The sequence below is a fragment of the Rhipicephalus microplus genome, chromosome 2 (genome assembly GCF_043290135.1).
Source record: "Rhipicephalus microplus isolate Deutch F79 chromosome 2, USDA_Rmic, whole genome shotgun sequence".
Lineage (NCBI taxonomy): Eukaryota > Metazoa > Arthropoda > Arachnida > Ixodida > Ixodidae > Rhipicephalus > Rhipicephalus microplus.
Genome location: NC_134701.1, coordinates 288104936 through 288122330, shown reverse-complemented (window position 1 = coordinate 288122330; position 17395 = coordinate 288104936). Strand labels below are relative to the sequence as shown.

Genomic DNA, 17395 nt, shown 5'->3' with positions numbered 1-17395 from the left:
ATGACTTAGCTTATTGTCTGAAGTCTTATTGTGTTATGCTCATCACACTGGGTACTTCGTTAGCTTTAAAAACAGGTATCGATTTGAATGCTCTTATTTTTTGACATTTCAGAGAACAGCGCAGGCCAAATACGCTTTACCAAGAACTAAGTTTTCATGATGAAAACATGGCTGAAGGCGAAGAAGGCTCAGATGTTACAGGTGAGTTGTGAGGTCGACTGTGCAGCCAAAGGGGCACCAGAAACATTTTTTGCTTGTTCTTCAGTTTCCCAAACTATCCTTGCATTAACTTCTCGTTTTTCAAAGGTGACTGTAGCTTGTAGCTCAATCAAAGCCACAGGATCTGTTCAGTCTAATCTTTTATTAGGGACTTCAAATTGGGAGTTACACTCATTGTGTTACATCAGTGTTCTCAAGAAACTTGTGATGCAGAATTTGTGGTGTGAATGGTTGGATGATGCTCCAGCCGAAACACCGCAAAACTTCAAAAATCCGTTTCAGGGTCCCTTTCATGCCAATATTTTGCACAGGGCTTTATGATATCGTACCTTTACATTGACTTCTCAATGGTCCCAGTCCAGTAAAGACATTTTTACTGAGAGAGATGATTAAGATGACATTGCGAGGCTTCTCGTGAACGAGATTGTGGGGGAGAAGTAGAAGTCTAGGCATCCCCCCTCCCAATTTGTAACTCATGCCTGTAGCCTGTAATTAATAAATATTGAGGCGGCGCGTGTGCATTGAAGTCCACATAGGGCTGATAATATTGCTAAAGTTGTGTATATAGAACCATAGGTTGCCAACAAACGTGGAGCTCACATACTCAAGAAATACATATTGCACTTGGGTCTTACTCGGACTGAGACTGGCCAAAATCTTCCTGTATTGCACGCACTTGGACTCAGACTCACTACTAAAAGTTTTTTCACTTGGATTTGCTGAGACTCAAACTCATAATTAAATCTGAGTCTGAGCGAGTCAACTCATGTATGAGTTTACCGACCTTTGCTCATCGGCTAGTGTGTTTGCTAAGTATTCCTGTGTGACAGCATACAAATGGCACTTGCTCATAGTGTGCGTAAGCTTGCCCCATGTGACAAGGGTTCTGCTTTTGGGGGCAGGAAATATCGTTATTTCCCTTTTGTAAGGAAGTACTCGAAGAAAAAAGACCTTGTTTACGACAAGTCAGACAGTGTGTTATTTCTTTCTTGTGTCACGTGTAAACAATAACATTACTTACTGACAATGCTTCTGCTTGTGTGAAAAAATGCTGCCCTCTAAGGAAACTATGTTCATCCCGGAGAGTATGCGTCATCAGGTTAGTCTTGTCAAGCGAATGTATTACATTCAGGCATGATTGTGGCATGTCTGATAAGGCCTTGGCATTCTCCTGAAGTGCGCTTTTCTCTGTGTTGACTGCTGCATTGCTCTTGCAGCTCAGTTTCTCAGATGGGCATTTGCTGGCGGGGCACAAATATTGAGTATCTTGTGTCTGTAGGTGTAATGGCTGCACTGAAGAATTGGGGGGAATCAGGCTTTGGTGTGGAATAAGGCTGCAATATATACAAGTATTTCTCAACAGAAGTGCAGAATTTTTTCTTCCTTGCTATAACCCTTAGTGGCTGCACTAATGCACGTCGCTGCAATATAACTAAATGCTTTTCTGCCCTAAGTTTGATCTGTTGAAGCGTTCATGTTCTTATCAAACAATCATGATTGGATGCAGACTTTTCAAAAGCTTTTTCGATAGAGCAATCTTGCATTTTTACCTCACAGTGCAAATGCAATTTCGATTCCTTACCACATGCCATAATAAAAAAGGAAAGTACGAACATTAACCAGAAAACATGTTTTCTAATGTATTGTGCCATCTGTTTAATTAGTTGTTTAGCTTGAGACATTTCTGCTACAATGAGGTCATATATTACTATATTTGTTGTAAATGAATGAATAATCTTAATCCACTTTATGCGCAGACCCAGAACGGTGGTCTAGTGGCTAAGGTACTCTGCTGCTGACTCGCAGGTCGCGAGATCGAATCCCGGCCAGAGCTGCTGCATTTTTGGTGGAGGCGAAAGTGCTGTAGGCCCGTGTACTCTAATTTGGGTGCATGTTAGATGTTAGAGAACCCCCAGGTGGCCGAAATATCCGGAGGCCTCCACTATGGCATCTCTCATATTCATACATTGGTTCTGTGTTGTTGAACTCCAACAATTATTAATTTACTCACAGTTCTGATAATGGTGACCAGACTAGCCATAACTGGTCTGCACTTGCAGAAAATTCAGTGACTAAAGCTTGGCTGAACTTGGGGACATGCTTTGTGTGAGATGGGCATGATAACAGCATCTGTTCACTTCTGAGAAACTGAACTGAACATGCTCCTTAGCATTGGCTGTATGCTGCATGAATGTGTGGGCTGTTTCTTGGACTTGGTTTCATGCAGCACTTGCTTTACTCTGCATGGTTTTTTTTCGATTAAGTGCATGGTATTCCTACCTCTCATTTTTCTCTTCCTTGTTTCTGCTTTTTTTTAAAAAATCTTTTCCTTTCTTCTCAGACAGTGATGCAGAAAGTGAGCCAGATAATCACGGTGGCAAAAATGGTAGGCCTCTGTGGCATTTTTGTTCATCCTATTTTTCCCCACCATGCTTAGTATGTTGTACATAGTTGCTGGTTCTGGTTGTTACCTTTTACTACCAGGTGTTTGTCCTCATAGTACTTACCTGCCTGCTTGAATGCATATGTGAAAGGCGTATCACGTACAGTAGGCTGTAGTGTTCGGTATTTTTCGGTATTCTTCTAGTTGTCAGAGTTTTAATATTGCAAAGCTCAAGCACCATTTCACAAAGAAAATTAAAATAAACTTTTATCTTTCTGGCCATGGAGAGTGTGCTTATGCCATAAAGTAGTAAATTGATTTTATTATAGTATTTAATTAACATAGTAGATATTTATTTAGTAGATGGTTTTCTAACCTATCTGTCTTTTTATTTAAGGGGGGATGTGGCAATGTAAACTATCTTTATTATTTATGGAGATAACTTGATCAAATTTGGCATGCAGACTTGATTTTTTCTGCTGATGTCATAAATGAAATTGGTGTTCAGCGATCTGTTGCAACTTTTGAGTTATGGCACTTCGATAGATCCTCATTATCTCTAAATTGATTGATTAATTATACATAATTTTGTCAAGATTTTTGTGCAAAAATATTCAAAGGGCTCATTGTGTGCCATAAAGCTATTGGATTAGTTTTCAATATTTGAATAAGCTCACAATAATATTTTATCCGTCCTCTACATGTTGTCTCCTTAACAACTTCTACCTAAGAGCCAATTGTAAAAATCTGTATGGCATTCAGGCAAATATAGACTGCTTTACAGCACTCAGTAATGTCTCTGGATTTAAGGGCAGAAAAAGGAACGTTTATATTTTCTTATGTTGTCAAATGACACCGGGGTGACTGATAGAAAGTCAAGAAAATGGAAGTCCAAGACGATACAGCTTAAAGCTAAAAAACTGAACTCGGAAGAAAGCTGGCGGGATTTCTCATTGGAGAAATGGAGCTTTGTGGCAATCTTGAGCTCCAATTCATCCTATTTACGATGATGCCGATATGGTGGCACTCTGCCTAGAGAAAGCTTTTAGCTGGAGAGGGGGGGGGGGGGGGGGGTGTGTTTTACTGAGGAAAAATGATGATCGCAGCAACCGATTGCAGCAAAAAAATGCCAGGCCACAATTTTTGTGTCTGTATCCCTATACTACAGCTTCATCCAGAAAGAATGCCAAATTGGCTTATTCAGATTTGAAAATGTGTCGCGCAACACCCAATAAATTTATGTAAATGTGTGTCATAAAATGCTGTGGAGATTCCTACGCTAAAATGAGGACTTTGTTATATTAAGCTCAGCATAGAAGAAGAAAAAAAGGACACATTGGTTGTCATCCTCCTGCCAACCTGTGCTGAATTTGCTGAAACATTTTGGCATGCTTTAATGACATTTAGAGTATTTTGTAATATTCCAATGATGTACATACAAGTGACAGTACTGGAAACATTTCGTGCATTAAGTTCACTGACCTGCACTTTTTCTAAGGGCCATATCATGTAATGAAAAATCATACCTTTGTTTTGAAAGTCTGTTACTAGTAAGCAAAATTTGGTCCTGTAGCTAATGTTTTCTGAAAAATTAAGGCGAATGTTTGTTTGAAACATCAGTGCAAGAAATATTTTGCAAGCCGGGCAACTGAAAACAGGATAACGAGTTGTTTCAAGATTGGTGAAGCTTGAAAAAGTTTCATTTATGAATATGAATCGTGTATAATACTGTTTATTTTTGCCTTTTTTTGTCCCCCTAATGACTTGCCTGAGGGCTTTTCCCCGTAAAGTGACCGATATGCAAGCACACCCATATCTTTGACAGAAATGTGCTAGAGTACACCTTACTGAATTGGGCTATTTAGGTGCTAGTTGCAGAAATGTAGACAGATGTTGGGTGAGCCCAACATGAATGTTGTAGAAAATAGGCAGATATGAGTAGTTGGTGGGGTTCTGTGATAAAAACACAAAACAGCGCTTAGACACAAGACGAAGGAAGAAAGTGACACACAGCGCTGACTCGCAACTGGTTTATTGAAAAAGAGCATGTATGTTTCTTAAAGGCGAGTGCGCATGCTAATTGACAAAAATATCAAAGGTGATATGCTTGTCAAGCCGTATGGCACAGCCTTGTGTGAGCTTCCTAATCACCCCTGATTAATAGGCACATTTCTTTTGGTGATAATGCCAGGGAAGGTTGGCTAACACAATCACTCGTTTTTCAAGTGATGTGGGATGCCTTTGTCTAAGCGCTGTTTTATATTTTTATTGTAGTGGTGATATTGTTTGTTTCATTACACCTTCATTTTGCCCCCTTCTAAACATAGTACATCAGTGTTGATTACCATATGGCACAGCAAATAGAAGCTCTGTGCTGTGACTGCACCAGATATCTCCCTATCAGTGCTGCATTTTCTTTGCTCCTTTAGTAGCAGTTTTATGTGGCATGCTTCTTTAGTGTTTTTATGGCATGCTGATTAGCAATGGAGTACTGCTTTTAGCTTGTGTCATATGTTTGGCTTATGCACTTTTGCTTGAAAGCATTCTTCTTTTTGTGTGGTATATTCCCATGAAAGGATTCATTCCTTAAGTGTTTCATAAATAATAGCTGTTTTTGCTATGCCCATTGTAAGGTGCACAGTGTTGTTGTGTAACAGTTAAGTAACAAACTTGTTTCCTCGTTTCTTGCACGTCCTTACTGACAGTTACTGACAACATATTCGGTAAGCATGACCCATCCGTTTTTCTTAACAGTCATTTGGCATGAATGTAAATGCTGTAAATGTAGAGGCTTGATTCCAAATCTCTCACCACAAGCTGTTGTTTTAACTTGATGTGAGCAGTTATAGTATTTGTAATTTATTTAATAATCTATGGGCCATTAAGGATCAATAAGTGATATGAAATTTAAAAGCGACACTATTCTAATATAGTAACAAATATATGTTAGAACACATTCTCGAAGTATATTCCTAAGCTACCTGTTCAAGCAGTTTTTGTCTTCTGAGTGTTGCTTCATGCTTGCCTTTTCTTTTAAAGCCCCTCATAACGGTAAGCATGTTTCTAAAGCCAAGCTTTACACTGTTTTACAGTGGGTGCTACACAGAACTGGAAAGCTTTGCAACTTTGATGCTTAGTCCTGATTGCTTATGCTTTATGTGATCGCAGCATGTAGAAGCTGCTTCGTCCTCAATACAAAGTGCCTGTCTGCATTTAATAGGGCAAGCAATTTTTTCTAGCAATATCGGTTAGCTAAAAGCTTCTGAAATATTTAATGTAACCAGGATGGTTTATTTGTAAAAACAGGGTCTTTTACTTCAGTTACTTGACAAGCAAAAAAGATAATGATTAAATAAACATTGCAGGATTTATCTCTTATAGCTATTGCTTCTGTGTTTGACTTTTATCCAATAGTTTTAATTTTCAAAGATCATTTTCAATAACAAATGCTTATTTTTGCAGGCATGGGAAAGGAGGTTGAAAACATCATCATGGAGAACATTGAGCTCCTTGCTACGAAGTAAGTGTTTCCTGTAGACGTTTTATGGTTGCATCTGCTATCTGGGAGTAGCTGCATGTTTGCCGAGTTCATGAAAGGGTGTTGGCTGCTCATTAGAGGCGTCGTCATCATCATACCAGTAGTTTTTGTGTACAGTGGTGCTTACTGAAATGGATGCCAAGGGCAGCTCAATGAGAAGTTATCAGGGACTAACAAATTATTTGTTCCACGATTTATGCCCACTGCATGCCCATATTAACACCTAGTTGTTTCTGCTTCTAGGAATGCGCTAAACATTGTTAAAGACGACCTAATCGCCAGGGTTGACCTTCTTACCAGGTGAGTTGGATGCCAAAGCTACTGCTTCTGCTGCTCTTGCTACCTTTTTTTACCTGTCTTTTTTTTTTCTTTGTGTGAGCTCTCATATCTCCCTGTAGGAAACGATACTGATTTGAGCATTCGGACAGTAACATTTCAGCAGTAGAAGACTTATGTCTGCTGAATGTAAATAACACAGGTCACTTCATTCCTAGGGACCTTGTAAATTTTTAAACACATCTTGCTTTTCATGGTTATCAGGAATGGAGGAAGTGACAAAAAAGTTCTGGATGTAATTGACACACTTTTATGGAGCCATTGTAGCAGGGACCTCCATTTGATGAGTGTTTTAAACTTAATTCTGACAGCAAGTAAGACTTTGTCACAATCATACTAGCAAGAAGGCTTGCATCAGTGCTTAGCATTCTTCAGTTGGCTGTAGCTTCATAGATACATTTTATGATTTTTTATGGTTCATTTAACTCTGCTTTTAAATTATAACAAATTGAGCTTGTTCATGGTGTAAAATGATTCATGTTCACTATGTCTCTACTTGCAATAGACTCTTGAAATGTGTGCAGTCAAACCCATTTATGTGTTGAAAGTAGCTCCTGCAGTGTGCTTGAGCAGCCACTCCGAATAGTGGGTCTTTTTTATTTTCGCATTTGTATGTGAAATTCTAGAAGCTTTTGAAACATTTGATGAAATATAATGCACTGTGTAATTGTTAGATGCCAAAGGTCTGGCTGCTGCTGTTTTGAATTACAAGCGGATGCAAAAACACTTATTAGACAGTGGAGGGGCACTTTTGGTTTCACTCATGAAAAATCTGCATGCTAATACAGGGCTCACGATTACACCTTGGTAGCTTCATCTGTACCTCCCATAAACTGCATGTGCGGTGGTAAGACCAGGGGCTCTGTTTTCTGTCCATTTTCCCTGCCATTGACTGCTTGGGTGCTGGCTTACTATGGTCATTTCAAAGGCTCTTGTATAAATTATCACTTTTTTTTTTCAAGCTGGAAGCTATTGGCAGCTGCCGCAAGATAGGAAATGTTTGCGTGTGTAATCATCTTATTACCTTTTTCATACAAAAGATCGGGCTTGTGCATTATTTGGGGGTAATTATAGCTAATAACATTTAATAATTGCCAGTGCACCATTACTGTGACCTCCATCATGACTGCACAGTCTGACAGTAAAGGGCCAGTAAACAACCTCGAGGTCCGAAAATTGTTATGTGGAAAAATATGCACACTTTTGCGATGTGAATATGCTGCGGCAAGAATTTTGGGAATACGTGCTATAGTAAGGAAGTTACAGAGGTTAGAACATCCGTTATAGCTGGTTTCAAATTCGCGTGCGGCCTCGCCACCCTTCTTCGCCATAGGGAGGGGAAAGGCATAACCTATCGTCATGACTCCGCCCACTTTAGCAATGTGACACGACGTCAGTGATACATCTTCGCTGCGCAGCGAATGACTGAGCAGGGAATCCCCGACATAAACACGTGTCGTAGCGAAGAGAGGAGGAAGAGCAGTTCGAGGAGCAGCTTTCCCTTAGTGATAAAGTAGAGCAACACCTCTTTATCTCGGAGACCTTTGTTCTGGCAGTACCGCTTCTCCTAGTAGTCTCTGTCTCTACAAAGCAACAGAGGGCAGCGCAGGAAAATGAAAACGCGGACTACGTGGCCGAAACTGCATGACCATTAAGCCAAGGTGCGGTTTCGTAGGGCAAAGGACCAGTTGACAAGCTCAGTTGCCCGCAAGCTTGCATCACTGTGCGTAAGAGGGGCATTGGTCAGGCAAAGAAAATAAGCGTGGGAATCGTATTACAGCACAGCACGCAGTGCTGTGTATTTGGAAAATGTGATCGCCGTGGTCTACTATATGAATTGGCAAGCTTGTTTGAGGGGTATAAAAAAAGTCTGAGCCTGTTTACTTTAAAAGTACTGTGCAGCCCTAGAGAATTTTGGTGCCATGCAGGTGGTGCATTTCCCCTGCATGCACCTGCTTTTGCTGGAGCCTACAAGTACTATACCGTGTCAACATCATAGAACTCACAGACAACGATGCCGAGGAAAGTATTGGGGATGTAATTAGTAGTAATCATAATGTTAATGTGAAGAAAGAAAAGTTGACAAAATGTAACTTGACTTTCCACTGGCAGGGACAATATTATTCCTTAAAAAAAAAAAAAGACGAGCCTTTAAAAATTTTCGCTTTTCTACAGTGCGTCAGCTCGCAGCATTTACTATGGCAGTGTGCTTCTAAGGCGCAGTTCCCATGACAGCTGGTGGTATCACAAGGGCAAAATGTGGAAACATTCATTACTGTGCTTTGGTGCACATAGATATAGCAGGCTATGAAAATGTACCAAGAGCTCTGCTGAAGCTCACAGCCAGTGTTGCTTTGGTAAAACAAGCCTGATTGATTAGTCAATCAATGAATCACTGTATAAAGATCAGGATCATACCAATACAAGCTTTTTAGGGCAGGACAGGTGTGTGCAGGGAAGGGTCACATGCTGGTAGACACCAGTGCCATTCTTTGCAATTTTACCGTCAAGTTTCAGGGCGCATGAATATTTACTTCGTGAAAAAACAATTGGCTGGAAGGTGGTTTTGGCCAAAGCTTTCTTATCACTGGCGGCTTTGCTGGATTCAGCTCATGTTTAGCTGCTTGTTTGTCATACCGGCTAGTTGCCTATTATGGCCCACCTTTTTTTTGCTGGCCTACTGCACTAATGATGTTAGTACCCATATGTCTAAGTATATGAGGAGTCTGTTAAAAAGAACTTCAGCCGAATGGGCTGCTTTTGGAAACCATTTTGTGAAGGCTTTGAAAAGAGCACTAATGTCGAAATAATGGAAAAATGTTTCTCATTGTAGCAAGCTTTTTGTTATAATTATTTTTTTGTGACATTGCCCTCATAACCTGTGCTCAATCATTGACATGTTTGTGTATGACAGCCACTGAAAATGTGTTCAAGCATTTCCGTAAGTCTGACTTGTCTCTGCAAAGTAGGATTGAAATGTGAAGGTATTTTTTGTAACTTTGAATGACCTCACAAGATGTTGTGCCCAGTACCCACCTGTAAACACTGTATATGTGTTGCAGAAAGAGACTTGCAACATATGTTTTCAGTGGCAGGCATTTTTTATCCAGCAAAGCTAGCATTGGATCACATTGTAGTTAAAAATCTTTGTTTGCCTTCTCAGTGAAAAAGAGATTCTTCAAGGTGAAGTGAAAGCACTCGAACATGCTCGAGATTCCCAGAAGCAGAAGATTCATGAACTGGAAGATGAACTCAGGAAGATCAGAGAGGAACTTGAAAAAATGAAGGCTGCCAAGTCTGACGATGAGGTATGCACATACATTCAGGTCTGGTCTTTTTTGTTTGTTTATACTGCTAGATTGTGTTTCGAAGTTGTAGAAGGCTCTATATCTGTAATGTGAACGTGGTGCTTGGATTTGTTCTTCTATAAAACATCATTTTATCATGCAACCTGATTTGTAAACAGGGTATACATCTTTATTTGTATGATACTATGCAGTACAGAATATTTGTAGCTTTAAGAATTATATGTGTGTATGTTGTGGCTAAGCCAAACCCGTGTTAGTGCTTTTACAAATCAGTTTTTCCTTCATATAAACTTTTTTCTTTGACAACAATGCCCAAGGCTTTACAAATAAATCCACAGTAACGGGACAAGTTTGTCATGCCAGCTTGGTTGCTTAGATTGGTGAAGAAGCTAACAAACTACTGTTCTTCTTTTCTTGGTCTAGCTGTACATTCTGAAATTGGCAAGTATTTACTAGTATTTTGACCTATGACTGTTTTAGTGTATCACCTACATACTGCATAATTGACTTGTTTATGCATGCGCCTTACTAGAATGACTGTATATCCAGTGTTCAGTGCATAAGCAAAACATTTTTTTTTCGTCTACGCTTGTTTGTTGGGCAGTGAGATATTGCCAGGGTGCTACAAATTATGTGCTGCCTGTGCCTTATCTGACATGTGCGTAGCTCTGCTACTTGCATTCAAAGCAATCTCAGGGGTGGAAATGCTGTGCCAATTGCGCTGTTCTGCGCCAACCTGACCTGCTGCGTCCAACTGCACATAGACGTTAATTTCTGCAATAATTGTTGATTGGATTGAAGCAGAAACTGCCAAATTTAGCCAAATATTATCATCGACTCAGCAACACTGAGCATTGGCCACACAAAGGACGCGGCTGCATCCATATCCACTGTAGTTTGATCACATGTTCAATCATGATCACGTGCTTTGCTTCATTGATGGGGCTTGCTAGCACTTGTCTTATCACTGTTATCTCCGTGGTTTCCCGTCAAAAATGGTGGCACCAACATGAGCAACTGTGAATTATCTAGTAATGCAGTAAAACTTCAATAATTTGTACCCGCCGGGAACGGGGAATGATCATGAACGGCAGCATGCATTTACAAGCACAAAGGTGCATCTCCTGACGTGTGCCATCGCCACCAATAAGCAAATACAGTAACACTTATGTTGTTGCCCGAAGTACCCATCAAAAAGTGTTTTCTTCTTTTTCGCCGAAGTGCGGAAAAGATACCAGGCTGGCACTCCCGCACAACCGTTTGATAACACGCAGTGGCAAAGCAGCATTTCAAAACTATTACAGAGTCCTGGATACGCAGTGACTGAGATAGCGACAGAACGTATTGGCTTTCCTCGATACATATGTGCGCTTCTCTACTGCAATCTGATACCAAGCGACAACTGATAGTTTCATTGAAACATGGAGTAGTTGCGTGGATTCGATTATCTCCTGGTTAGTAGCGTGCAGCACAAGGCCTGTGCTGCTTACGCGGTTGCTGCCGGGCTGCTCACTGTAAGGTGCGAGCTGATTTGCCCCGTGAATCGCTCGTCCCCACTTTGCTTGAGACCGATGAGCACAGATGAGCAGAGTAGTGAGTTCGATCAGCGGCGGGATAACGAACTTCCGCCACACGAAGTGCGTCACGAAAACAAGACATAAGCATCGCTTATCTCTTGTTTTTTCCGAGTTATTTCTCTGTCAGCTGTGATGCTTAATAATGAGAGCACAGGTGTACGCACGTCCCCCCCCCCTCCCCTCGCTCAGGATTGAAAACAATCAATAGCTAGCCGCTTCAGTCATCGACGCAAAGGAGCAGACGTCTAACCCTGAGTGACGTACTGCCTTTTTGTATATGAGGTGTGTTCATTGCGAATTGTGCCCTGTCGGCCAGGGTTGCCAGGTTTGGCTACTTTGTACCAATTTGGCTTCTTTTTTTTTTAGGCTGGTGGCAGGAAAAAATATTAGTTACTGAGCTATTTTTTGGGTAGCTTTATTCAGCCTCGAGTTGAACTTAATTGGCCAACCATGCCTGGTAGGTTAACATTCATAGTTTTAAATCGCTTAGCGAATCACGACAGGGAAAGAAGACACGCACGCGCACACGCACACACACGCACACACATACACACACACACACACACACACACACACACACACACACACACACACACACACACACACACACACACGTGCTCAAACAGAGTTGTGCAGAGTTGTGGGTAGTAAGTCTGGTCAGCTCATTAGTACTAAATGTTTAATGAAGACCATTGGAATTCTTTTTAACCAGAAATAATTTGGTTGACAATGATGTTTGACTCTAGAAAGTTGCGCCAAAACTAATTTGTATTGCTCCAAAATGCACCTTTGGTGCTCCGAACCTGCGCCAAAGCTGCTCCATAACAGCATTATTCCTGCTTCCTGAGCTGCTCGAAAACGCTAAAGTCCACTTCCACCTCTGAATCAGTAAGTTCTACTACAGTGATGGAAAACAGCATCTGCTTAAGAATAAACTACCCAAAGGTAGCAAGTTGATCTGCTCAATGTTGCGCCTTGCCAACTTCCATGCTGAGGCTGACATCTCGTGTTAAATTAATTACATTTGTTCCAGCCCGCTTAGCTGCTGATAGACTTTTTTGTTTTATACAGTCAAATTCATTTATAACGATACTCATTTTAACAATACATCATTTATAACAGTGAAAATCTGATGCACTGACAGCTTTTTTATGTTTTCTATGGTGAAATAACCCACTTACAGCAATGCCCACATGCCACATTATCGATTATAGCAGTGAATTTAGGCTGTTGGGTTTTCGGGCAGAGAGGTAGTCGAATGTGAAATCTTTGAAAAGAAAAAAGAAAGCGAGCAATTCAAGAGAGTCTCAGCATCCAAAACTTCAGACATTGTCATACATAGGATTTATGGGGCTGGTGGCGGTCTCGCGAAAGCATCCAAATTTTATGCATGTTTCTAAAATTGTCAGCTTTGTGATTTTTGTCACTAATGTCTGTTGGCATATCCCGTCCGATTTTATACGAATTTACCCACATAATTGACACACTTTTTTTTTTGTAGAGAACAAGTGAAAAGTTGGCAGGTGGGAGAATTACAAGAGGAAAACTTTCTGCAATAACATACGGAGTGAAAAAAAAAAAAATGCAAGTGGCCATAAATATGAGTTTTCGCACTAGCAAATTATTACAAGCACTAAGAAGTACTAATCAAGACTCACCTTCGCAAAAAAACCACAGGTTAGCACAAGACAAGATTTATTTGAGACACAAAAGCTGCAAGCAAACAGTAGACAGTTTCGGAATACCTTACACAATGCTTACGGGCGTAGCGTTATTCGTACGTCACTCAGCGAAAACCTGCAAAAGGTTAGTGTACGATGTGAACCTTGAGCTGATGGCCATGTAACACAGAATTGTCGACAGTTACCATCTGATGAAATAGAGTTTTACTGTGCATCCCAGACGGAAGGCTCAGAGCATCTTGTTGGCTTACAGCTGCCCATTCTACCGTGGCCAGTAGCGAACACAAAACTCGTCGACTACAAAGGGCCTACCGGCAGCCCTGTTGCTGTTGTTCAGTGACTGATCAATCAATTTCAACTTGAAAGCAGCTGTGTAGCTTCCATATCGCCCCATAGTGTAACCACAGAATGGACACAACGTACACTAACATGCCTGCTGTAAAACGCACATGCCACATTGGCCTGGCTTGGATCGCATTCAGGCTTCGTGTGTTGAAATTCTGCATAATGCTTAAGAGATCGCGTCAGACTGTCATGTGTTATCATGATCAGTAGTTGGAAAGAGCAGACGTCATTACAGCTGCAATTTTTGGAGTGTGATTATTATATGCAGGAAAAGAAATTGTATTTTTGTTGGACAATAGGTGGGAGCGATGATTATGCAAGTGCGAGGATTACACAAGTAAATACGGTAGTTTCCCCATGACAGCCTGTCATCTCGCTGTATTGCTTTTTTTAGGTGCAACTTGTTCATGGCAATAATTATTTTCATGGCATTCGATTATAGTTATAAGTAGGTTCAACTGTATAGGAGAATGGCTGTACCATAAATAAAAGAAAATAAAAGGTCCTCATCCTGTCACTGTGTTACTTCTTGTTTTTGTGTGGTTAGTATTTTTGTGCGAAGTTGCATATTGATGTCAAAAAAGGCGCAGAATCGTAAGTTTTATTTTTTTTAATGCTTAACTTTTAAGGTTGTTGAGGTCTGTAGTTTCAAGGATAGCTCCAATTCTTGAGAGTTAAGCCTAGCCATTTCATACATGCTGTGCTGTAACTCTCGTGGGATGGTTGCTTTGGAATTGCAGCAGGAGGACGTTCCAATGGCTCAGCGTAAGCGCTTCACCCGAGTAGAGATGGCTCGTGTGCTCATGGAGAGAAACCAGTACAAGGAGCGCTACATGGAGCTGCAGGAGGCCATTCGGTGGACAGGCATGATCAAGGCATCGCGCACGGACCCCACTGAAGACCCAAAGAAGAACCGCTCCTCCATCTGGAAGATGTAAGTGCGATCTCTCTCTGAATGCATGTTATCGCTTGACTTGGCTATGATAAACCTTGCTTTACTATCTGGTACAGCCTGCTGGCTTTTTCTTTTGGATTTCATTTAATTTGCACATTCTGGCCATTCATGTGCAATTATAATTGACAAGATCCCGATGTATTGATACTGAACAGGCTACAAAATGTGATTAGGGGAGAAGCATAACTGTTTACAAGACTCGATACAACAGATATAATATAAAAGCTTCCAACATTTTGTGTTCATTCTGCTCCTAGTATTTCAGTGCAATGTAGGTCTGTTATTTGTGTAGCAATGGCTTTATGGAACTTGTGGGAGACAGTGCATTGTGCAAATAGTGAGTGCTCTTAAAAGGCTGTGAAATGGACGACAGTTGAACCCTTTGTAAGAGACATGCTCTGTGGAGCATTTATTATCTTTATATGAGGTGTCTCTTATAAGCAAGGTACCACGCGTGCATCTTCACGCGTGCATCAACCCCTATGTCATGGTACTATTGGTAGGAACACTAGTGTCTCCTATACCCATTTCTATCTTACATCAGTCTCTTATGAAAGGGGTTCGACTGTATGTTGAGGGTTAAAAAAAAAGTTCCTGTGTAGCAAACAACAGCCCCCTTTTTTTTTTTTTCAATTTACACTTAAAGCATATCATGAGCTGGAGTGTATTGGCCTCGCCATAGCATAGCATGAACTTTAGTGTATTAGCCTTGCTATAGATGTCAACAACTGTCTTGTGTTCTGTCTTGTAACTTACCTTCAGTGTGCAGCTGTAAATACAGGTGCAGTGTTCAATTATGCTTGTGTTATACAGTAGCTGAATGTTAATTGTGTTGGCACTGTACTTGAAGTGAGTGGTCGCTTATACTGCTTCTTTTTCATGATGGGTGGTGGCATTTCTTTCTTCCTTTCTTTTCTCACGCATTCGCACATGAAGCACAAAGTGAGTAGCAAATTGTCCAGTAGTGAGAGTGCAGGGCAAAAATTTGCTTTGTTGAGCCTAATTGTTTCTTTTGCATGATTTGGCTTTGCACTTTCTATTCTTTTGCTTATGCTACCAAACTGCAATGTATTTGACGCCATCAACTCTATTTGATACTGAAGGTGTGTTGTGTTCTTGAATCTGTTCTCGAACCTGAAAATGTGGCAAATAGCACAAATACAGAAAAAACATTAGAGCATCAAGCATAATACGACTCCTAGAAAACATGCTATAGTAGCATTCACAGGGTTATATTTTTGGTTTGTGGATAGTCACACGATTTATAGTAGCACTGTTTGTGTTATCATATTTGAACATATTATATGAAGCAGAGCCTGGATAAGAACTTCACTTAAAGTTATTGAGCAGAAGCTAAAGCCATTCTCTTGAACGAAAGGAGTAATGTCAAAAGATTTTGAAGGCAAGAAACTGTGGGATGGGTTAGTGAGGACATACCTACATCATTTACAAGATGGCACATATTTAAAATCAATCTTATTATTTTGTGCAGCTTAGTGCAAGGTTGAGCACCTTGCAACATTGACATCAGTTTGTAAACGACCAGAAACATTGTCATGAGGTTGTGTTGGCCGCCAGGCTCCTTGTGTGCACTTTCTACTGCTGCTGTTAATGTGATGCTCACGTGCGTATGTTGCTGCAGCGTTTCACATTTTTGTGTTCTTAAAGTGGCTGGTTGTGTTAACGAAGTCTTCTTGCTCTGGACTTGTCTTGGACTTTATGAAATGGAAACTGTTACATGATGCTATAAAAACAACTATAAATAACCGTGGTGTATTTGAGCTAGCAAGATTTTCCGCCATAAGTAGGTTACTACCCTATTGGAAAAAAACGAATGGTGGGCATGGTGTAAACCACCACTTACCATTATAGTGGATTACTGTAGTGGGTGAATGCTGGAAAACGTCCACTATGGTGTATGGTGGGATATGGTGGATGCTGCAGTGCGGGCAATGCTTGAGTGCGAAATGGCGTCAGAATCACCGTGAGATGCTGCCACAAAAAAAAAAAAAAGAATTGTATAAAAACGATGTAAGAAACACCCATAAAAAAAAAAAAAAGAACAGGCTTCCACGGAGATTTGAACGTACGACCTGCGGATTCTAATTTGAAGATACTAGCCACTGCGCTATACCAACATAATGAAACTTGCGTGTTAAATAGCTAGTTCACGTACGAACTGACGGTTCAACTTCAGTTTTGTTTGTCGCGTACTCGACATAGACTAGATCTGTACCTGCTAATAAGTCTCTACATTTATTAAACACAAGCAACTGCTGCCTATAACGATTGACACTGCGATAATGGCACAAGCGCCGTGTTTTTGTTACAATTCACAACCGCAAAAAAAAAGCAAGTGGACTGGGGCGCAGCTACAGTTTACCGGTGGGGTATGCCAAATTTAATATCTGTTTCTCGTTCGTTCCAAAGGGTGACATCTGCTCAGGCTTCATCACGCCTCTGGGCTCATTTCATAGATACGCCCACCTGAATGATTGAGTATTGGGATGCTTTTTTGCGCAACATAGAGTGCAGTCGTGCCAGCGCATGTACTGTAGCTCTATCAATAGCAACAACTGCATAACGGCTTGGCCAAAACGAATACAGTGCGCCGGAAACATTATGCTATCATATTACTTCAGCAAGCATATGAATTGCCAAGTCTGTGTTCTCGCATAAGAGCCAAAGAAGGGCGGGCGAGTGCGACCGGTGACTGTCGGTGAGGGGAGACATGCATTCTCTGGAAGTGCTGGAATCATGTCGCATCAATGTTTGTTGCTTCCTGCGCGGACACCGCACACAATAAAAAATGTTTCATATAGGTTAATTGATGCCATGGCTGTGCTGTTTTGTCATTCTTACTTGTTGAAATCGTGTATTCTGAAACCCAGAAGTGCGGATAACACAATTGTTTGGGCTCGGTCGGTAGCAAGGCCTAACTTTTGGTGGAAATTGTGGTGGTAGAACACGTAGTGTACAGATCCCAGCTTCGTACACTATATATATTGCCCGCCATTATAAGCCCACTCATCATCTGCTTATTGCTTCCCAA

General features: G+C 40.9%; 1 protein-coding gene across 11 annotated transcripts in view; it reads left to right on the top strand.

The window, feature by feature from the left end:
• Nucleotides 1–17395, top strand: part of syd (JNK-interacting protein syd) — an 83485-nt gene that overhangs the window by 12996 nt on the left and 53094 nt on the right. For 2 of the 11 annotated variants that reach the window (XM_075882212.1, XM_075882210.1), the window contains exons 8-14: nt 113–201; nt 2561–2605; nt 5308–5325; nt 6065–6122; nt 6384–6440; nt 9640–9784; nt 14129–14322. In XM_075882212.1, the coding sequence (XP_075738327.1) occupies nt 113–201; nt 2561–2605; nt 5308–5325; nt 6065–6122; nt 6384–6440; nt 9640–9784; nt 14129–14322 (606 nt within the window). Of the gene's footprint in view, nt 1–112; nt 202–1282; nt 1319–2560; nt 2606–5307; nt 5326–6064; nt 6123–6383; nt 6441–9639; nt 9785–14128; nt 14323–17395 lie in introns of all 11 variants that reach the window. The other 9 variants (XM_075882213.1, XM_075882221.1, XM_075882215.1 and 6 more) reach the window with 8 other exon arrangements.